The 24,028-nt window shown below is 43.2% G+C and overlaps 1 protein-coding gene across 2 annotated transcripts in view; it reads left to right on the top strand.

The window, feature by feature from the left end:
• ZFAT (zinc finger and AT-hook domain containing) overlaps nucleotides 1-24,028 on the top strand; it is a 125,518-nt gene that overhangs the window by 93,769 nt on the left and 7,721 nt on the right. The window contains exons 13-15 of one of the 2 annotated variants that reach the window (XM_026646675.2): nucleotides 195-313; nucleotides 7,708-7,831; nucleotides 10,895-11,025. In XM_026646675.2, coding sequence (XP_026502460.1) covers nucleotides 195-313; nucleotides 7,708-7,831; nucleotides 10,895-11,025 — 374 coding nt within the window. Of the gene's footprint in view, nucleotides 1-194; nucleotides 314-6,106; nucleotides 6,587-7,707; nucleotides 7,832-10,894; nucleotides 11,026-24,028 lie in introns of those variants that run through there. The other variant, XM_026646678.1, reaches the window with a different exon arrangement.

Genomic DNA, 24,028 nt, shown 5'->3' with positions numbered 1-24,028 from the left:
ATACACAGAGAAAGCAAAATCTTATGAGGTATTGCTGCTTAGGTTGACAGAAAAAGGCGCAAACTTGAGTAGTCCCGTATGGCTTTCTTGTATCCCAAAAATGTAATGGTAGTAAGAGGGTACTCTGTGGGATAATTGAAGTGAAGTGAAATTATACCAAAAAAATCTTCTTTTGTTTTTGTTTTTTTCCCCAGGTGGCATTAAATGTCCAGTTTGCAGTTTTGTGTATGGTACAAAATGGGAGTTCAACAGACATCTTAAGAACAAGCATGGCCTGAAATTAGTGGAGCATGATGGGGAAGCAAAGTGGGAGGTAAAAACAAAATTGCTACATCTTTGCCCAAAAATTTCAAAAATCTCTAAAGATATAGAATGTGTGTGAAAAGTGTATTATGGACTTCCTTACATGGTGGAAAGTTGTCTTCTCTCTATTATCTCTGGCTTGAATGCATACAGTTAATGCATACAGTGCAATTCTGCACTAAAAAATTAAAAATTCTGCACGCAATAATTTCTGCATATTTGATTTGTCAAAATAACACTATATAATCATGCCAGTTTCAATTATTTTGCTAATTTATTTCAAAATACCTGTCAGCAAGTATGTCTGTAACAATACAGACACACACAAAATTTCCCCCAGGAGTAGAGAGTTAAAGAAACCCCTACAACAACCCACTTCCTGTTTCTTTGCCCCCTCCCCACCAGAGCCCAGATGCGGGGTGCCCCCCTCCACCCCAGACACTCACACCCCTTCCCCCAGAGCCCAGTTGCAGGTCCCCTCCCCTCGCCCAGACACCTGCGCCCCTCCCCCTCCAGAACCCAGCCGTGGACCCCCCAGCCCAAACACCTGCACCCCTTCTTTCCCTCCCCCCCAAAGCTCAGGACCCAAAAGGAGAAACATCCTGATGCTGGGTCCTGAGCGTGTGTGGAGTTTCCTGCATGCCGCCTCCTTCCTTCAGGGCATGTTGAGAACTGCAGTTCCCAGGAACCCTCCAGTTCCCTCTCCCTCCCCTGGCAGTGTCTTCTATTTGCCAGCTGGGCTCTGCTGGGTACAGCAACCCCTACTGGCGGCCAGCAGCTCTGCAGAGCATTTCGGGGGGGCGGAAGGAAATTCTTCATGCACAACATTAATTTCTGCTCAAATTCTGCATGCACAGCAGTGCAGAAGTCCCCCAGGAGTGATACAGTGCTAAGGTTAACTACTGTAATGTCTAGCAGGATTAACAAGATAACAATTCATGGTTCTTCAAATACTGTCCGTATGGGTGCTCCAGTTCAGGTGCGCCTGTACTCTGCATCTTTGATCAGAGATTTTTGGTGCCTGTGCCCGTTTAGTCCACACATGCAAGCTCACACCCTCATGCCCTGTACCAAAGGTGTAAAGGGCCATAGACGAACAGCCCTCAGTCCCTTGTCAACGTCCTTTGGCCTGAGATGGAGTCTGCTGTGTGCCTGTTCTCTTTAGTACTGTATTTAGCGGTTAGTTAGTATGTAGTTAGTTCTTTGATAGTGTTTATAGTTGTTGAAACAGTTGTTCCCTTTTATCTTTTTCCTTTAAAAAATTATTGATAGACATAGATTGATTTAAAATCTTCTCCTATTAAGGGGTAATTTTTTGTTATTTTGCTTGGAGATGCTGGGCTCTTGGGATTTAAAAGGTGGCTATCCTGATAAGTGATGGGCATTTTCAGTGCCTCCACTCTTTGGGAGACACTCATCTTCCCAGTGAGTGCAGGATCTGCACTTCTTTCAAAGGTAGATCCCAAAAAAATGGGGAGATCAAGTTTTAACTCCTGATTATGAAGCAAGCCTTAAGACCAGCTTCAGATCCAGGGGCAGAGGACCCTGCCCCCCCATACATAGACCTCCCAGTACGGCTAGTGCCCTGTCCACCCCAAGATCTTGGTCATTGGAGGCCACTTGAGATCTAGGCTGTACTGGTTACATCTATAGCACTGAAGACCTCAGCAAAGGTAGCATCGACAATTCCCTTGTTAGATTCAGGAGATTGGTTTGTGATTCTCGACCTACAAGATGCATATTTTCATGTGGCTATTCACCCTTCACACGAGGTTTCTTTTATTTTCTAATCAACAATGATATCTACCAATACCAGGTGCTTCCTTTCAGCCTATCTTCTGTCCCCTGGGTATTCTCGAATGTTCTGGCAGTAGTTGCCATCCACCTACGTTGTCTGGATATAAATGTTTTACCCTATCTGGACGATTGGTTGATCGGAGCAGATCTTATCAGGAAGTGGTGGTGGCCATAAATGTGACACATTTTCGCCAGAAGACATCCCTCTAAGAAATGACATTGAGAGTCTCAGGAAGAGTACACTTTTTCATCATAACTATTCCCTATGCAGGGCCCCCTGAGGGATGCAGTACGGCAGAAAATATCATTTCTGCTCCTGCTTCCAAAATCAGGTCGTCTTCCCCTCAAAGACCACCTCAGGAAGAGAAAATGGTCCACTGGGACATCCAACAGAATGACATGCAAGAACCAGATTGCCATTAGAAGAGACTGGACATATCTTCATTTTCCCTGGAGAATCCATCGCTCCAGGGGTCCCAACCCAGGCAGACAATTAGCACATCTTCCAGGAGTTTGGTGGAATGAACAGTTGACACACTGGAAATTCAAGTACAGGAGGAGTCACAGAACCAATTGGTCATCCTGCACTACTTGGTCCAGAGAGGAGTTAAACTTCTTGATAATGGAGGGACAACTAGCAGACCACTCTTCTCTGCAGGCTTCCCTCAATGTCTCAGACACAGCAGTGTGTTGTATAGCAGCTGCAGTTACAATGTGCAGGGCTTCATGGTTGCAGTCTTCGGGAATATGGAAGGAGGTTCAAATGACCACGGGGGGACCTTCCCTTCAAAGGCTGTGACCTGTTTCATACACAGACTGTCAAATCCCTGCACGCTTTGAAGGACTTAGGTCACTTTGCAATCCCTAGAGAGGAATACCCAAACTCTAAGGAGGGAATACTACAAGCTTCACCTATCAGAGTCAACCATCCCCTAATACTATGGATAACAAAGATCTTTAGAGCCTCTGAGGAAAAGTGGTTGCAAAGGAGAAGACCCTTCTGCCACGCATTCTGCACTACGTCATGCCAGAAAATTTGACAGGACGGTTGAGTCTCTGCATGGAATGATCTTTTATTTTCAGGAGGCCTGAAACCAGATTATCTCAAATAAGTAGGTCATGGAAATTGTGAATAAGGAGGTAGTCTGTCCAGTTCCAGTCTCTCCCTCTCTGACACGTCCCTCTCTCATTTTCTTCAGGGACCCCCTTGATAAGACACTGTTAAAGGAGGAGGAAGCCTTTATGCAATTCAAAGCAGTGGAAGGAGTCCCTGTAGAATTCCAGGATGCGGAGGGTTATTCAGATTATTTCCTAATTCCAAAGAAGAAAGGGGGCTGGTATCCCATCCTAGATCTCCAATGACTCAACCAATTCATATATTGCTTCAAGTTCAGGATGGTGACCTTTGCTTCTATAGTTCCTACCCTAGATCCTCAATATTAGTTCACACTCAATTTACAGGACACCTGTTTCCATATAGCAATTCACCCGGCCCATAAGAAATACCTTAGATTGGCTGGTTGCTAGTCCCAATACAGCATGATTTCTTTTGATCTCTCCACTGCTCCCAGAGTATTCATCAATTGCCTAGCATTCATGGTGGATCACTTAGGGAGGCAGGAAGTATATGTCTACTGTGACAAAGTTCCTCCTCTATCTTGGTGGGTCCTGCGCTTATTGGCGGATTTTCTTGCCTCAGAGATTCACCATGTGGGTTGGGGAACAGCCCAGAGACCTTCCCCTCTGGAAGAACCCACAGTCCAGGTCAGTTGGGAGGTTTGGGGGGAACCCGGACCCGCCCTCTACTCCGGGTTCCAGCCCAGGGCCCTGTGGACTGCAGCTGTCTATAGTGCCTCCTGTAACAGCTGCATGACAGCTACAACTCCCTGGGCTACTTCCCCATGGCCTCCTCCAAACACCTTCCTTATTCTCACCACAGGACCTTCCTCCTGGTGTCTGATAACGCTTGTGCTCCTCAGTCCTCCAGCAGCACACCCTCTCACTCTCAGCTCCTTGCGCCTCTTGCTCCCAGCTCCTCACACTCGCACCACAAACTGAAGTGAGCTCCTTTTAAAACCCAGGTGCCCTGATTAGCCTGCCTTAATTGATTCTAGCAGCTTCTTCTTAATTGGCTCCAGGTGTCCTAATTAGCCTGCCTGCCTTAACTGGTTCTAGCAGGTTCCTGATTACTCTAGTGCAGCCCCTGCTCTGGTCACTCAGGGAACAGAAAACTACTCATCCAGTGACCAGTATATTTGCCCTCTACCAGACTCCTGTACCCCACTGGTCTGGGTCTGTCACACTACCTATACTTTAACGATTGGTTAATTCAAGTATCAGAGGGGTAGCCGTGTTAGTCTGTATCCACAAAAACAACAAGGAGTCCAGTGGCACCTTAAAGACTAACAGATTTATTTGGGCATCAGCTTTTGTGGGTGCATCTGATGCATCTGAAGAAGTGGGTTTTTTACCCACGAAAGTTTATGCCCAAATAAATCTGTTAGTCTTTAAGGTGCCACCCGACTCCTCGTTGTTTTTGTGGTTAATTCAAGGACGGTCTCCTCAGCAAGTGAGCAATTCATCAAAGGTAGCCTTCGTGCTCTTCACTGCTTTGGATCTCAGAGTGAACAAGGAGAAATACAATCTGATCCTCACTGAAAAGAGTTCATAGGGGTAATATTGGACTCCACAGTAGCAAAAAGCTTACTTGTCACAAGACAGATTCCTCACTCTTCTGAACTTCATCAGTCAACTCCAGGCTTACCCAACATCAACAGTGAGAGCATGTCTCAGACTCATGGAAAACATGGTTTACTGCTCCTATCTGTTGCAGTTTGCCAGACTCCACCTACACTCCATGCAGACTGGTTGAGATCAGTGTAACTACCTGGAAGACACCATATAGTCATGATATTCATGGTCCCACAAATTTGTCACCTCGTTAGATTGGTGGAAGGACCTTCCTACAGGTGTATAACAGAGGATCGTTGTCACCATTCCTACCAACCAAGACATTGGTGATAGATGTAGCTACTCTTAAGGCTTGCCTATGCAGTGTGCTAAAGAGCACCAGCTGGGGTGTAAATTGTAGTGTGCAGAGTGCACTCACTAACTGCCCACATGGGCCCTGCTGGCGCTCACTAAAAATTCCTTAGTGTGCGTTTAGGTAGTGCAGTACTATGTCAATGCACCGTAGGGCTCTTTGAGTGTATGCCAGCAGGATCCACACAGATAGTTACAGTTAGTGCAGGACACGCTGGTGTGTACTAGAATTAACACCCCAGCTGGTGAGGACTAGGACATTGTGTAGACAAGCTCTTGGAAGGGGATCTCTTCTAGACCAAATTCAGACACAAGGCCTCCCCAAGAACTAAATCTCCACATAAATATGCTAGAGTTAAGAGCCTTTTGCCTAGCATACACGGTATTTCTACTCACTCTGAGGAACCACCATCCAAATACTGATGGACATCACTATGTACTACGTCAACAGGCCTGGAGGGGCTCAATCATTGCCTCTTTGCCAGGAATCCGTCCATCTCTGGGAATGGTGTATTTATGATCACCTCACTCTAATGGCCCTACATATTCCAGGTTTTAAAAACACCCAGGTGGACCAGCTTAACAGACAGTATTCACACACTCATGAATGTTCTGTCAGTGACTCAATTCTGTGAAGTACCTTCTGCAATGTGAACAGACCTGTTTGCCACGGACTGGAACAATGAATGCTAACTATCTGCTCTGGGAGTGAGTGGGAGGCTGGGGAAGGCCCAGTCTCCCCGTCAGATGCCTTACTCATCCCCTGAGCACTGGGACTCGTGTATGTTTATCCATCCATTTCACTCATACTTAGGGTCCTGACGAAACCTGACGAAGGTTGGAGGCAGCCCATAATATGCTGCTAGCTCCAGCATGTAACAGTTTTGGTTACATAGTTTTCGCACACCCTGTAGTTGCTAGGTTCCTCAAAGGCCTCATCCATGTCTTTCCTCCAATCATACAGAGCTCCTGGGACCTCAACATTATGTAATAAGGCTGATGGGTGTCCCTTTGAACATTTAGCAACCTGTTCGTTATACCAGCTGTCTATGAATATTGCTTCTTAGTGATCGTAAACTCAGCCCAAAGAGTAGGAGAGATCCAAGCCCTCACAACAAGACCACCATATACAGTATTCCATAAGGACAAGGTAACATTGAGGCTTCACCTAAAATTCTTGCCCAGAGTTGTTACTGACTTTCTCCTGAATCAAGTGATTCGCCAGTTTTATTTCCCAAGCCTCATAATAGTCAAAGGGAAGCTTTCACACCTGTGAAATGGACTGTTCAGGAATTCTCCAATACATTCCTGGCCTTTGTTGACAGGATGAAGAATCAACCAATATATATACGAAGTTCCTGATTGTAACCAATTTGCAATAGTTCAGTTGGACCCATTTTCATAGATAAGAGCCCATTCTAACACACTGTAAGCAGCTTCTATAATGGGGGTCGGGATCTCTCAGGGGGTTGCGAGGTTATTAATGGGGGGTTGTGAGCGGTCAGCCTCCACTCCAAACCCCGCTTTGCCTCCAGCATTTATAATGGTGTTAAATTAAAAAATTTATAAGAGGGGTCGCACTCAGAGGCTTGCTGTGTGGAAGGGGTCACCAGTACAGTAGTTTGAGAACCACTGAGCTACCTGGAGTTCAGTTCACACCTTCACTCGACACAACTCCCTGACAGAGGACTCCAGGTCAAATGTCTGATTTGGCTGCATTGTCCTCCAGTCCTTGTGTCAGCAGATTCTGAATACCACCTCCATGAAAAGAGATTATTGCTTGCAAGTGAACAGAAATGGGATCTATGTGGACCGTCACTTGAAGAAGAGCGTTTCTTACTCTGCAGTAACTGTGGTTCTTCAAGATGTGTTATCCACTTGTATTCTACAACCCACCCTCCTGCCCTGCTACTGCAGAATCCTGTATCACTTGGATTCTGCTTTAGGGAAGAAACTGAAGGGTTGTTGTGGCTGACCCAACGGCTGTGTCCTTGGCTATTGGGAGCAAGTGTGGTCCCAACAAACACTGCTCTTCAAAATAATCTGATCTCATGTGCACGGGGCACATGCAAACCAGAAGTTGGAGTACTTGTGGACAACATAACTCTTTTTGCAGAGTAAGTAGCCAATCTTCTTGACACAAAGGGTCCTTTTCTGGCTTCAAAGGAATTTGTCCAGATTTATATTGGCAGTGTAGCTAAAAGGAGAATTTGGCCCACAATATCTTCCTAGAGTCTAACAAGTGTGTGATTTAGGTTATTAATTATAAATTACGTGCACAATAAAAATAAAGTCAAATTAACATGGCATTTTGTAAATGAACTTGATGCAACTATCTGGAAGTCTAATAGAAGTATAAATAAGCTTATGGGGTGAAATTATGGCTTCCATTGAAATCAGTGGCAAAATTTCCATGGACTTCAATGGGGCCAGGATTTCTCATGTTCTTCCATAAAGTATGTTGTTATAAATCTGTCATCCAGTTTTTCCCTATTTAAATTTGGGGCACCAAGTGCCCTCTGTAATTCTCAAGAGTTAAAATGAGATCATTGACCTGTTTTTTAGCTAACAACTGAAATTTCTGAGGAATCATCCACTCAGTATCTGCACATCACAGAGGCTGAAGACGTTCAAGGAACTCAAGCTGCTGTAGCTGCATTACAAGACCTAAGATATACCTCAGAGAATGGTAAGGGATATTTTTAGTTTGAAAGGGTAGAGTAGATCTTTTTCATCAGAGTTCCCAACTCTTGTGAATACAGTGGGAAACTTGAAAAGGAAATATTTATTCTTCTGTATTGATTTTTACCAAGGTATTTTCTATATGGTAGTGAGGTACTAATATTGTAGTGTGGTAAACATTTCTTTGTAAGGTCATCCGTAATACTTTTTAAAAGGACAGTGTCAAGTTTTTGGGCCCACACTGTGGTCTACCACAGGGGTTCTCAACCCTTTTCTTTCTGAGCTCCTTTCTCTCCCCCTTCCCCCAACATGCTATAAAAAATCCATGGCCCACCTGTGCCACAACAACTGGTTTTCTGCATATAAAAGCCAGGGCCTGCGTTGGGGGGGGAGACGTGAAGCAGGGCAATTGTCTGGGGCCCCATGCCACAGGTGCCCCTGTGAAGCTAAGCTGCGCAGACTTTGGCTTCAGCCCAGGTGGTGGGGCTCAAAGCTTCGGGCTTCAGCTTTCTGACCTAGGCCCCAGCAAGTCTAATGCTGGCCGTGCTTGGTGGACCCCCTGAAACCTGCTCGCGGACCCCCAGGGGGCCCTGGATCCCTGGTTAAGAACCACTGGTCTACCATAAAGCGGTTAGAAACTGATTAGGCATGTCAAACCAAAAAATTTCTTTCTTCATTTTTCATTCATCTTACTGTTGATAACTAATTATAACTAATTACCACTGCACACCCAAATAATTACCAATGCACACACATCTGTATATACAGTGATCATCAATAAATCATCAGCATTTATTACACCACTGTTTTTGACCTTACTATGGTATTAGTGGAATTTTCTGTATGAATTATAGAAAATATCGTGGTACAGACAAATAGCATGGCAGAATAAATGTTGAATGTTTAATTGCAATCCTCTAGATAACATTTTTGCCTTGCTGCAAGAGTCAACCAGCCAGCAGTTGAATAGCTAATCTACCATATTCTCAGTTAATTATGATGGTACACAAACAAGGAAGTAAGACCACCAGAGTTGTATTGGCTTGTGTTTGACAAGAAACAGGGGAGCACTAATTAATATTTGCTAAATGGAAAATGACAAAATCGGGAGGGAAAGAAGAAATTATTTTCAAGCTTCTCAGAGTACTAAAACAGCAGAACAGAGTATGTGAGTGTGAGTTCGATGAAAAGATAAACAAGGGTCTCTGTGATGCTGCCTAACAGAGTACTTATCACAGGATTCCATTTTTGCAATGGATCCATTGCTATAACTTAGTATAGTTAAGGGGTCGGCAACCTTTGGCACACAGCTCGCCAGGGTAAGCACCCTGGCGGGCTGGGCCGGTTTGGTTACCTGCTGCATCCGCAGGTTCGGCCGATGGCAGCTCCCACTGGCCGCGGTTGGCCGCTCCAGGCCAATGGGGGCAGTGGGAAGCAGTGCGTTCCGAGGGATGTGCTGGCCGCCGCTTCCTGCCACCCCCATTGGCCTAGGACGGCGAACCGCGGCCAGTGGGAGCCGCGATCGGCCGAACCTGCGGACGTGGCAGGTAGACAAACCGGCCCGGCCCGCCAGGGTGCTTACCCTGGCGAGCTGCATGCCAAAGGTTGCCGACCTCTGGTATAGTCATTCTTGAACTGTATATTGTTCACCATTGACCTTGACCTGAACTTGGAGGGATGATAATTTTGGGTAACACATTGGTAGCAGAATGGAATTTTCAAGCCTATTAAATGAGGATGTATTACTGACAATTTATATATATATATTTATGCATTTTTTCTCAGTGGGAATTGTGAATGAATCGGAGGAATCCTTTGCAATTCTTGCCCAGTCATGCAAACATTTACATTTAAAATAAGCACAACATGGGTTAAGTTTAAGCATAAAGCTTTCAAAACATATTTTGTTAGTTTAGTGTTTCAAACTTTGTTCAAAATATTTGTTTGACATATTTCCTTTGGAAAAACTTGAAGAGAAGTAACATCTTGTCCAGAGGCAGAGTTATACAGTCACACACTAGAACAAATTAAAACATACGTTAAAACAAGCAGAAATAGTTTTCAGTTCCCTAAATAAAATAATGTTGACTCATACAAATAACAGCATGTCAACTTCTTCATATTTGAAACTAAGTTATATCGGCCATGTTCTCCCCTGAGAGGAGTTTGGGGTCAGGGACCCAGTTATGGCCCCCTTTTTTCTGTGAGCTGATCTGCCCCTGCCCCAGCATGAGTTAAAGCAGCTTAGGGGCTGCTCTAACATATGCAGACTGAGTATCAACATAACATAGCTCTGCCAGCTTCTTTCCTTCCAGAGACCTCTAAAACATGGATAGGTGGGCCGCAGGGATAGGAGTTCCTCACCACAAAAGGAATTTTTCACTGACTAGCTATGACCATGTTCTGTCCCCTTCATGCTGCTGTAGGGTCATAATCTCAGTTCTGTATTTTCTGTAAACTGACTATTTCTCCAGCAGAGCCACACACACACTGAGAAAATGAAAAAGTGTGGCAAAAACTGCTATACAAATAGAATAATCCGGCATGATCTTTCTAAAGAGAATTCATTTTCCCCTTCAGCACATTACTGACAAGGGTGGTTGTTCTGGGTTGAGAGGAACTGCAGATGGTCAAACAGATGGTAATGGTAGACAAACAGTATACTAAATAGCTGTCCTGATTATTATAACTTTAGTGTTCAGATTCTGTTAATGGTGAACCCTTAGCAAATACTCATTTGGAGTCATAAAGCTTTGCAGCTTTGTAGTTTACAGTTACTGCTGTAAGTTCTGCCTGTTGATTGTTTAATCAATAAGTTCTTTTAGATCACTTTCAGATATGGATAAAAATGAACTATGCAAATGCCCATCCTGTTCCTGAGGACACTTATTTTGTGAATACTTTCTCCCATGGATCCACTGTTAAAATGTCATGTTATTGAGCTGCTGTTATATATAGCAAGAGTTCTACATGTGGGGGTGGAGGCCAGGGAGATAAGAGCATTTTGATTCACGGAGCCTTAGAGCTGTCTTGGCTATAATTGTCTTGTGCCCATTATCTTTCTGATAAGGTGAAAGACTTGACTCCACCGCTGTAAACATCCTTCAGCAAATCATTGAGTTGGGGTCAGAGACCCATGATGCTGCTGCTGTTGCTTCTGTAGTTACCATGGCACCTGGAACTGTTACAGTGGTAAAGCAGGTAAGAGCTCTTCTGTATCTTAGAAAATATACATTTTATTCTCATTAATTTTTTTCATAAAATATGTATTTATTTCATAAAGGAACTTCTGTTTCTCTAAATGAGAGTACAGTGAAGGCCAACTTTCAAATAAGAATTAAAGGATTGACTCATTCAGTATAATTCCATATTCTGCCGTAGGCAGGTGGAATTTTTTACTTGTGTGCATAAAGGTTGGATATTTGCGCATAATAGTTGTTTGATTACTTTCTCTGTGTGTGAGCTTCCAGCTTTTTTTCAACATAAGATGTCAAAAAACTTACTTTCAGGCTTTTTAGAACAAAACTGAAAGTAGTTTGTTAGTAAATTTATTCAGGGTGTCTTTATTTTGCATTAAGCTAAGGTAGCATTAGCTCTTAAACAGCAATTTTTTTCTGAAAAATGGCTGTAAAAGGAGCATATTTTGTATTCCTCCATGTAGTCAGCTCTACTGATATTTGTGATAAAAATAAGGTTTTGTTTTTTATTTGATTGATTGACTACTTTTCAGACTCTTAGTGCTACAGAACCAACACCACTCAGGGTTTGTCTTCACTGAACAGTTAACTCAAGTTGTAGCTCAGGCGTTACCCCTAACTCGAGTCCTATCCACACACAAAACCGCTTGACTTGAATGTGGTGGTAACTCAAGATGACTGGCCCCTCAGGGCCCTCACCAGCTGTTAACACAATCACTGTGCCGTAATCCAATCATTCTTTGTATCTGGAGTATTATTTCACAGTATAGCTGCTTTCTGCTGAGCTGAGCTGAGCTAACTCATCAGGAGTTAACTTGAGTATAGAAATTCGAATTTATGCTGTAGTGAAGACTTAGTCCCAGAGAAATGAGCTGGATTCTGATCTTCCTTGTGCATCATTAACATAATTGTTTACCAAGTTCCAATCAGATATAACTGTGCAATCCCCTGAAGACAGCAGGGTTGCATAGGTGTCACTAAGGGCATATTTGGCCTGAAAACATTGGTTGCTGGTGATAAATGGGAGGAAAAGAAGCCAAGCATGACTTTCAGAGCCCATGTGGAATTAGCAAGGTAGCTTTGGTCAGTTTCCTTTTTTCATGTGTGTTGTCTGGCGGTATGGAAGTCTAGAATTCAGGTGCATGTAATCTGCTGCTACAGCTTCTTTATATGTATAACAGGGTACATGCACTAAAAATGTAATATACTTTACATTGCTGTCTACATCAAGAAGCCATTTGGAAAAAGGAGAAGTGGTTTCACTAACCCCATTCCACTTCTTTTTCTTTCCATTAGAGGCATGGCAGCCTCAGATGAGGACTAAACTTAATTTGGACTCAGCTCCCCTTGCCGCAAGCTCTTAATGACCAATACTATTGTTGAACTCAAACTCTAGTTGATTAGGTGACAGCAGAATTCCCTTTCTGGACTAATACACTGTGCAGGGTTGTCATTAGTTTGAGAGGTAACTGCAGAAGCAAGGAGACAAAAACTAATTACCAGCCAAGTTTAGAATGCGGCTTGGTGTTTTAAAGAGCTTCATTTTTGTTTTTTTACGGGTAGATGTAATCAAATCCACACTCTGCCAACATGCATTTGTTACCTGATCTCAGCAACTGCACATAAGTCCTTACTGTTAAAGTCTTTAATGACATACAACTACGATATTTGAGGGGCTTTCTGTTGCCCTACTTCTCATTTCAAAGACTTCAAATTAAAATTTGGGATTCTTTAAGAAGAGTTTATTAGATGGCCAATGAATGATTCTGCATTCAAGAAAGAGGACAACTTGGGCTAAAAACCTGTCCTAGTTTAATGGAGAAGTGAAGGCAATGATTAGAAATAAACAAATTATATATAACAAATAGAAGAAGAGAGAAAAAAATAGATAGTAATTGCTATAAATTAGTCAGAAGTTACGAAGAGTAGAAAATTGATAAAGTAATTTACGACAAGGAAAATCTATAGCTGACAGGGCTAAGGACAACGAGGAGTTTTTTAAAGTATATTAGAAACAAAAGAAATCCTAGCAATAGTATAGGCCTGCTACTAGAGGAAGATGGTAAAATTATTAATAATGATGCAAAAATACATTAGTGTTCTATAAATATTTCTGTTCTGTACTTGGGGAAAAGCTGAATGGTGTGTTTGAATCACTTGAGGATAATGCAGTACTTACCAGTCCATTAGTAACTAAGGAGGATGTTAAACAAAATCTACTAGTGATAGTGATAAATATTTTTAAAGCAGAAGGTCCAGATAACTTGCACCCAACAGTCCTGAAAGAGTTGGTCCTGAAAGAAATCTCTGGCCTAATGATATTAATTTTTAATTAATATTGGAATATTGAGAAAATTCCAGAACATGGAAGAGTGCTAATGTTGTGCCAATATTCAGATTGGCAAATGGGATGATTTGGGTAACTACAGGCCAGAGACTGACATAGGGTCTTGGTGACTGCTATCTGGGCCTGTTGGGTGGAGTGGTCCTTGAGGAGCCAGACTTCCAAATATGGAAAGAGACCATGATGTCCCACTGACATAGGTGGGCTGCTGCTGCTGAGTGGACCTTCCTTAAGACCCTCAGGGCCATGGAGAGCCCAAAGGGAAGGACACATTATTGGTAATGATCTGAGTCTATGACAAAATGCAGAATGCATTTGTGGGAGGGATAAATAGTCACCTGAAAGTAGGTGTCTTGATGGTCAAATGCGATGAACCAGTCCCCTGGATCCCGGGATAGGATTATGGCAGCTAGGGTCACCATCCTGAAGTGCTACGATAGGATGTAGGTGTTCAGGTTCCTGAGGTCTAATGTCAGCTTTCAACCACCGCCTGTTTTGGGAATCAGGGAATATAAACAAGGCAGGAAGCAGATGGAAACAATAGACACCACAATTGCTGCATCTCAAGCCTGCAGTTGGGTGAGAAGGAACTAGAGCAGTGGTGGATCTGCACCACTTTGTATGCCTCACTTGAGAGCACGAGACTCTGCTTTGTGCAGGTGCAGACCCTGCTATTCTCCGATCAAGGGTGCGTGGAGCACCCTTACGGACATATATTCAAAGGAGGAGAAGTTGTTTACTTGTACAGTAATTTGTGTTCTTTGAGATGTTTTGTCTCCATGGGTGCTCCACCTCCCATTGTCCTTCCCCTCTGCTGTGGAGTCTTCTGTGTTTCATGGCCAAAAAAGTACTGGAGCTGTGGCGGGTCTGCAACTCCTTATTTGCCCTCAAGTTTGGAGCACGATGCACTGCTCTGTACAGGCACAAACCCACAAACATTGCTGTTTACAGTCTCCGGTCGAGAGTGTACTGGAACTCAGTTAAGCACCCGTAAGGACAAAACATCTTGTAGAACTCAAGTTACAGCACAGTTCAGCAATGTCTCCTAGCTAATCTAGTAATCTTAACTGAGTTTGGCATAGGAGCACTAAACTCCTCCTCACAGGTGCCACCCCCCTCCCAGCACACTGACCTCAAATCTTGGTTCCCCATAGCCCCCCACATCCCTATTCACTTTCTCCTGTTTCCCCAAAGCCCTATGCAATCTCTCATGCCTTCCAGGGTTATGTCTACACAGCAATGTAAGCCTAGGGTTAGTGGAACTCGAGTCAGCTGACCTGTGTCAGGGAACCCTGGGCTTGAGAGTCTACCTTGCATTTTAACCTTAGGTTAAGGATTTTCTGATCCATGCTCGAATTTAGTGCTCTGGCATCCACACTGCAGTGCACAGACATGAGTCACAGTAACCCTATCCTGGAGTGCCTAGCGCCGCCATCCCCCTCCCCCCAAAAAGTGTTGACTCTCTAGCCCTAAGAATGTGTTGCACTGTGGGAAAACTCTACTGCCCACTCTGTTTCCTAACTGTGAGGGTGTTATTGATGGGACTCAGGTGCCCATAAGGAGCTCATGAGTACATACACCACATAATTAGCTCCTCTGGTGGCTGGCTCAGTAGAATAACTGCAGTTTGAGAAGGCTTGGTACTGAACCTCTCACCTAATCTGAGAATTGGGCTCTCCATCTCTAAACTGAGTCACATTGGCAGGAAAATGCCCATGTGCTTCTGTCCTGAGGATAATTAGGACATCAATCCCCAGGGCTGTCAAACTATTAAAATGAAATTTTGCATTCTTAATTTTTAAAATGGGATGTTCAATGATGGTGTTTTTGTTTGGTTATTTATTTATTTATTTTTGCCTGTTTGTTTTGAAGTTTGACGTAAAATGTAGGTTTCAGAGAAAAACACACACATACACCAGCCTGGCTGCTGCTGGCTACAGTGCGGTGAAGTGCCTCCCCAGGCCTTGGGGAGCAGTGTGCTCCAGCACCCCCTGGGGAGCTCTTATCCCTGACCCTGCTGCACCCCAGGAGGCAGAGGTATGGGATCCTCGGAAGGCTGTGGGGAAATCTGGGGGCTGGCTCCCACTCACTGCCCTCACAGTACATGCTGCTCAGGCACCCCTGCACATGAGCCCCAGGGAGGGTAGGGGAGGCCCAGGAGCAAGGGGACCAAGCATCTGCCCTGCAGGGATGGGGAGCAGCAGGGCTCCCGGCTCAGCATGGCTGAGGGAGGGATGACCCCCAACATCCTGGCAGCTGGGAGCTGCCTCCCGCCGGTCAGTTTTGCTCTCTGCTCCATGCAAGCTCTGCACAGCAGCAAGGAGAAGCAGGAGCTGCTGCTACCATGAGAGGAGCAGGAAGAGGGAGCGTGCTCGGCCAGGCAGTAACGGCACTTTCGGCCACTGCGCTGGCTCCCTGCAGCGCTGCTCCTCTGCCTCTGGGAACTGTAAGATGCATCCGGAGGACTTTTGGGACCCGAGTCAAACTGGAAAGAAATCGGGCTTGGACCCTAGGTCCCTGCTTAACACAGCCCTGCAGGGTCCTAGTACCCTAGGTCCAACCCTAGGTGAGTACAATTGGTGCGTTGACGCAAGGGGAGGTAGGCTTGAGCCAGGCCTCACTGTGCTCTGTAGACATAGCCCAAAGCACACTCATTCTGCCTCCTGCTCCTCTACATACCAGCTCATCTCTCCTTCCCCATTCTTCCTAGCTTGGCTCCTCAAAGCACAGCTGATGACTCAGGATGGCAGCCTGAGGAGATAGAAGTAACTGTAGGATCTGAGAAGTTCCTTTGGCTAATCTTGCCCAAACTCAGTTATTTATCTTGACTACTAGCACTGATTCTTAGTGTTTAATTTTTACATTTTCAAAGTATCCAAGATGTTATCAGCATGAGTATGTGTGTGAAGTTCAGAGTTTGTGGGGAATGTGGTTGTTTAGCCAGGGGAACCCAAAGAAGTGCAATGGAAATGGCAACATTTCAAAAAGAACACAAAAACAGCCACACTGGGCCAGACCAAGATCCATCTAGCCCAGTATCCTGTCTTCTGACAGTGGCCAATGCCAGGTACCCCAGAGGAAACGAACAGAACAGGTAAACACCAAGTGATACATCCCCTGTCGTCCATTCCCAGCTTCTGGCAAACAGGCTAGGGACACCATCCCTGTCCATCCTGACCAATAACCATTGATGGACCTATCCTCCTTGAACTTGTCTAGTTCTTCTTTGAACCCTGTCATAGTCTTGGCCTTCACAACATCCTCTCGCTCATTTTAAAAGGATCATTTCAAAAATGTTTCCTCTGCACAAGTTAGTAAATATTTTACTAAAAAATTAGGTAGAAATTTATTTGGCTCATGAAGATTTATTCTGCCAAATTTGGAGACTACATTCAATCTTTAAAGTGAAAAACAGGGATTTCAGTCCTGCTTTAAGTGCAAATTACAAAACAACCATAACAATGGAGTCACTGCCAACATCCCCATAATCTATATCTCTATATATAAAATAGGAATGAAGTGGCTAAGAATTATCTGTAGCTAGGTCTCCATACTTTATATCCAGGTCACAGGGCGCTGTGTAAAAAGGGAGGGGTTGCCCCCATATGGCATCACAACATCATATCTTCTTGCAGTGTCAGGCCTCATGGCAAAGAGTCCTTGGCGCTATCCTTGCTGGCCAGCCCTAACTTGGCTACAGCACCTCTGGGGGGGTGGGGAGGGGCAAAAAAACAGGTAAGGATAGGGAAATCCCGGCCCACCCTACTCCACCAGGTTCTGACCCAGGGCCCTGGGAAACTGGTAACTTCCTTATTAAGGAGTCAAGTGTCGGTTCCCAATGCATTCCCTGGGTCACTTCCTACCCTTGAGCCCACTTCAGATCTGTCCTCCACAGGCAGCAGCTTGGCGTCTCTGTCTATCACTGTAGCTGGTGGACTTTCCATAGCATAGTCCGGGATACCCCCCTTGGCAGTCTGGAGAGCTGACTGTTCTTCAGCAGGATCCTGCGGCACACATCCATCCTCTTCCTCGGCCAGCCAAAACTGAGCTGATGAGTTTCCTTTATCTGTTCCCTCCACAGGGAGCATGGGCAACCGGACAAGGGGGCAGGGCCTCTTGGGCCCAAAGTGATTGGTTAACCCCCACTTGACCAGTGCAGGGTTGAGAGACCCCATCACAAACAGTATTAATTACAATTATTTTGTTTTAAGTAATGGGACCTTTTTTCAGTGAAAGAGTGAGAAGGAGAATTAACATTGTCTTGAAATGCTGCCAATAAGAAACTGCAACTGTAAACCACAAAACTTTTAAAAAATATATTATTTCAATTACTCTTTCTCCCTCCAAGTATTAAATCAAATCAATTTCTTTCTCATCATCTTAAACACAAACATCTTATGCCTTGGACACTCCTACTTTCTTGCTATCTTAGTAAAGAAAGGCAGCTTGTATTAGAAAGGAATTCACTCCTTCACTTTTCAACCTGCAGCCCTTTGCCACTGAGTTTACAATCTTAAACAGCTTGACACAAATCAGTTCTTTTCCCTTCCCTTTTACACTTCAGTGTGATCTCTCGTTCTTCTTTTCTGCTAGGCCTGATGCCAAATTAGTATAAGCACTGATCCTGTATCAAATCCTAGAATCCTTTTGCTCTACCTTTCCTGCATCTTTTTCAATATTTCCATTGTCCTACAAACATAAAAGACCAATTGTGTCCTGAATTGAGGTCGCATAGAGGAAGAATTGGCCCACGAAGATAAATGGACCTGAAACTGAGTCATGGTTAATTACCTCATTCTATCCATGGAAAGTACAAATACCAGTTTTTGATGCTTAAAGCAGCATTTATGTGCATTCTTCTGTAACAGGTTTATTCATTCTGACGTAATTTGTGTTGTAGATTCACAATCTTTTCCTAGACCTATGGTGAAGCCTACTTTTTTTGGCTACCAGTTCAACTACCTGCTTGTCCACAAGTATACTCTTTATTCCCTGTATTCATGCTGATAATCTTTTACCAAATTCTGTATATTGAATGTAGTCATATTATCTGGCCTCTTGTTTGTCTCCCCACTGGAGGATTGCTTTTAAGATTATAATCCAATCCATTTTTCTGGATCTTTTCAAAACTTCAAACAGCATTAACATGTCTCTGCTGAGTCATCTGCTACTTGCCTTCCCATGGAGAACAGAAAAGCCTTGGACAGCAATTCTTTTATAGCTGGCTTGAGCCTGATGCTTTGTCAACTTTTAATTACTCTAAATTCCTAACTCTTCTCCCTGTTGTGATTTTAAGACATGGTCATATTTCACTTTCCCACTGAATATTTTATTTCACTTTCTATCCTATGACCTTGAGTTTCTCATGTGGATTGTTGGACAAATAAATCACTCAGGGCATCAGCAGTATATCAGCATCATCTGTCACTAAGTTCCCACTTTGGTCCTTTAATGGCCTGACTGAGTCCTTGCTTAGAAGTTGGGTTCTTGTTTTTCTAAAACAACATTTATTTCGGATACTTCTATTTCTTGTATTATTTTTATGTAATTTTTTCCTTAGAAACCCACTTGTCTTGTCTTTTTCATGCACGCTGAAGGTGTGCTGTCAGCCTTTTCCCCGAATATTTGTTAGTCCTTCGAAGTTGTTTTCATATTTCTATATTTGCATTATGAACTTTCTTCTAAGCCTTAAGTGCTTAGAACACATGGGGCTTTTAAAAATAACGAACTCTTGCTGCAATTTTCCCCACACGTTGTTACATAATAGAATAATCTCTTTCCACTGTCCTCCCTGAGTCTTCTTTCTCCCAGTACATTGTTCCTTCCAACTTTTATCCAGGAACTAACTCAGTCTTTCATACTTGGCCCCTGGAAGTTTTTTGCCCTTGTCCCTCGAACCATGATGTTTTAATTTCAATCCTAATGATGGCGTGTTCAGTACTTGCAAAATCCTACATTATGAGCTCAATCCTGCTCCTCTTGAAGGGAATGGGATGTTTGCCATTGACTTGAGTAGGAGCAGTCTTACCTTAGCATTTTGAGTCCTGACATTGTATTACTAGATATCAAATCTAATCATCCTTTTTGGATTGTGTAGTCATTTCTTAATTCTGGTCAGGTTGCAAAGAACATACCCTTTTTACACTGCCCACTTTCCATAAAGCTGTGATGTGTAGTCTTATAGGATGTATTGTACAAGGTGGAGGTATACTATGATGTAGTCGAGAGCAGGACCAGTTGAAGGGCTCAGGTTTCAGAATGGAGATAGAGGTGCCCCTCAGGCATCTATACTGGGCCCAGTGCCGTTCAACATATTCATAAATGATCTTGAAAAAGAGGTAAACAGTGAGGTGGCAAAATTTGCAGACAATACAAAATTTGCCAAGATAGTTAAGTCCAAAGCTGACTGCGAACAGTTGCAAAGGGATCTCACAAAACTGGGTGACTTGGCAAAAAAGTGTCATGAACTTCAATGTTGATAAATGCAAAGTAATGCATATTGGAAAACATAATCCGAACTTTATGTACAAAATGATGGGGTCTAAATTAGCTATTACCACTCAAGAAAGAGATCTTGGAGTCAGTGTGGATAGTTCTCTGAAAACAGCCACTCAGTGTGCATCATCATCATCGTCGTCATGTTCCCATTATGCCTCTGGCGTTTAGGGCAGTGACGAAGCTCCTCCACTCCTGTCTGTTTCTGGCAAGTCTTTCAGTGGATCCCCAGCTGTGCCCCAGGTTTTTCAGCTCGGCTTCCACAGCTCTTCGCCATGTTGTTTTCGGGCGGCCTCGTTTTCACTTGAAAACAACATGCAAGGTGCAGCAGCAGTAAAAAAGCTAACCTTATCTCAAAAAAGAGATGTTAGAACTGGAAAAGGTACAGAGAAGGGCAATAAAAATGATTAAGGGTCTGGAACAACTTCTGTATGAGTAGAGATGAAAAAGACTGGACTTTACAGCTTGGAAAAGAGACGACTAAGAGAGGATATAATAGAGGTCTATAAAATCATGACTGGTGTGGAGAAAGTGAATAAGGAAGTGTTATTTATCCCTTCACATGACACAGGAACCAGGGGTCACCCCGTGAAATTAATAGGCAGCAGGTTTAAAACAAACAAAAGGAAGTACTTTTTCACACAACACATAGTCAACCTGTGGAACTGCTTGCCAGAGGATGTTGTGAAGTCCAAAACTATAATGGGGTTCAAAAAAGAATTAGATAAGTTCATGGAGGATAGGTCCATCAATGGCTATTAGCCAAGATGGTCAGGGATGTGATCGCATGATCTGGGTGTCCCTAGCCTCTGATTGTCAGATGCTGGGAGTGAACGACGGGATGGATCACTCGATGATTTCCTGTTCTGTTCATTCCCTCTGAAGCACCTGGCATTGGCCACTATTGGAAGACACATGACACTAGGCTAGATGGACCACGGGTCTGACCCAGTATAGCTGTTCTTATGTTCTTAAGGGATAGGCTATCTAGCCCCACATGTCTCTCCTGGAATCATATGACCGGTTCAGAATCTCAGCTTTTGTTTAGAAAGTTATATTTGCAACCCTCGTGGATGCAAAGAAAATGTGACCCAAGTGTAACCAATTCCGGCCTAAATCGGCAGACGGTCTGAAATTGTAGGGCCAAAAGATGTGAACTGGTCCCATTTATCTTAACTCTGAAAGCTGCTGCTGCCCCAAAAAAGAGCAGTCCATGACAGGGTGAGGCTATGACATAGGTGTGAAGCCACTGAAGGGCCTGTGTGGGTTGTGCCTATGGCCCTGAATTGCCTTAGTACAGCCCTTGCTGAGAGCTAGTGTAGAAAATGTTATCAAGCTTAGGAGTATATTGATATCTACACTGGGAAAAATTGATTGCGTGACAGCTATGAAAATGTACAGCTGCTACTAGGAAATATGCATCAAATGCCTGAGAAGAAAGGAAGATGTCAGTCTGGAGCATTACCAGTATGGTCTGAAATTGACAAGACTCTATGCTACAGGTCTGACAGCATTGGGGGAACAGAAGTTCAATCTTGTCAGTTTCAAGCCACTTCAGCACTAATGCTCCGATTAGAAACTTATCCAGGAGAAGATCTGATGAGGAGCTTTCTTTGTGGCACAGCACTTGAGTTGTTCTGGATATGTTAAAGGGAGGGTAGAGAGACAGTAGTGAAGCAGAGAAACAGATTGAAGAAAGAGGGAGACTTAGAACTAAAGAGTGATTGGGAAATAAACTAATAAAGGGTTAGAGAGACTAAGTAGTTAATAAAGGATGGTAGAAATAGACAAAAACAATGTGGGGGTGGGGGAAGAAGCACAATTCAGTGAGAACAGAGGCTGTGACAAAAATGTGGGGCAGGATGGACAGAAAATAAAGAATGGAGAACACACTCCCCTACTGATCCACTGCAATTAAAAACTGTTTATTTTTTCAAGGAATATTATTCAAGTAAATCGACATTTTCTCAAGCCAAGAAAAGCAAATTCCATGTCTTTTAAAGAGTTGATTTGACTCAATTTTTTTAACTGAAAGTCTTAAGAGTTTGAAAGGTTTAAAGAAAGACCCAAGCCTTAAACCCAAGTAATAGTGGCTTTACTTAATTTTCACTTTTGCTGGCTCATGGTGTATCTGTGTGAAAGGTGTACACAGGAGTATAAGTACACACTATTCATGCAGTAGGATTAATGCACATACCATACTAGTCCAGGAAAATGTAAATCCTAATAAAATATACATTTAAAAAAATCTGTACTAGTTTGATGTGGTCACAGTAACATAGCCCCTCAGGTTGTTTTTTAATATACATTTCATTAAGATTAAAATAGGAATAAATCAGTTCTTTCCTCAATTGCTTAAATGACTTTCTTTGCTTAAATTGCTATTGGTGAAATTGGTACCTGCAGGAGGTATTTATTGCCCATGTAAATATTCACATACATGTTCTAAAACACCTATCATTTTTAGTAAGTCAACTGTTATTTTGGACACATTTCTGAGGGAAAGTAGCTCCCAGTCTGCTGCACAGAACTGGAGAAAAATATAATGGTGGTGCAAAATTATGCTAGCTTAGTATCTGAAAATTTTTTCACCAGAATACCAAATGACAACTTTGTTTTCTGTGTCTTGCAAATTCTTTCCTTTAAAGAATGTTAAAACTTTACCATATAAAGCTACCTCTTTTTGTCTCTGCATGTCTTTAGATTTTTTTTACCCCCCCTGTTGTTATCCTCACCCAGCTATGTTTAAGGTAAGTATGCATAAAATTGTGGAAATGTAGGGCTGGACGGGACCTCGACATCTGCAAGTCCAGTTCCCTTTGCTGAGGCAGGACCAAGTAAAGCTAAACCATCCCTGACAGGCGTTTGTCCAAGCTTTTCTTAAAAGAGCTCTGGTGATGGGGATTTCACAACCTCCCTTGGAAGCCTATTTCAGAGCTTAACTACCATTATAGTTAGAAAGCTTTTCCTAATATCTAAGCTAAATCTCCCTTGCTGCAGATTAAACCCATTACTTCTTGTCCTACCTTCAGCTGACATGGAGAACAATTGATCACCATTATGTTTATAACAGCCGATAACATATTTGAAGAATGTTATCAGTCTTTTCTCAAAACTAAACATTCTCATTTTTTAACCTGTCCTAACGGGACATGTTTTTTTTAAACATTTTATCATTTTTGTTGCTGTCCTCAAGATTCTCTCCAGTTTGTCCACATCTTTCTTTAAAAATGGCACACAGACTGGACTCGGTACTCCAGCTGAGGCCTCACCAGTGCTGAGTGCAGCGGGACAGTTATCTCCTCTATCTTACCTATGACACTCCTTTTAATACACCCAGAATTATATTAGTCATGTGATCCAAAATAAGCCCCCAGTCCCTTTCCTCAGTATTACCACATAGCCAGCTATTCCCCATTTTGTAGTTGTGCATTTGAATTTTACTTCACAAGTGAAGTACTCTGCACTTGCCTTTATTGAAATCCATCTTGTTGATTTCAGACCAGTTCTCTAATTTGTCAAGGTAATTTTCCATTTTAATCGTGTCCTCCAAAGTGCTTGCAACCTGTCCCAGCTTGATGTCATCCACAAATTTTATAAGCATATTCCCCACTCCATTATCCAAGTCATTAATGAAAATTCATCAGCTTTTCCCTATATGATCATAGGTATATTTACATATAGTCAGTTTTAGCTCCTTTCATAAGTTCTGGTGTCCCCAAAAACTCTAGATTTCCACATGTTATAGAGGAGATTTACAAAGCATCCACCTTAAAAGTCCAGGCACTTCTATACCATGCATTATAGGGTCACTGTTAGTGCCTTGGCTAATAAAGCTTTCAGATGAAGTGTTCTAGGGCATAAATTCAGTAATCTTGTGGGGGGGAGGGTGTTTTGTTTTTGTTTTTTGAAAGGGAAAAAAGGTCAAGTAGCATGTATTCTTTTTTCAAGACGTTTTCCTATGGGTGCTCCATGTCAGGATGTGCAGTCTTGATTGGTGTCAGAAGACCAGGTCGTAGGCGGTCTGCCTAGTGGTCAGAATCCGAATGCCAGAGCCAAAGGTCAAGACAGAATTAGACACATTCATGGAGGATAGATCAATCAATGGTTATTAGCCAAGATGGTCGGGGACACCACCCCTATCCTCCAGTTGTCCCATAATCTCCAA

This window comes from Terrapene carolina, unplaced genomic scaffold, assembly GCF_002925995.2.
Source record: "Terrapene carolina triunguis isolate 2854851 unplaced genomic scaffold, T_m_triunguis-2.0 Scaffold58, whole genome shotgun sequence".
In the NCBI taxonomy this organism is placed as follows: domain Eukaryota; kingdom Metazoa; phylum Chordata; order Testudines; family Emydidae; genus Terrapene; species Terrapene triunguis.
Note: the sequence above shows the minus strand (reverse complement) of the source record. Positions and strands in the feature narration are given on the sequence as shown.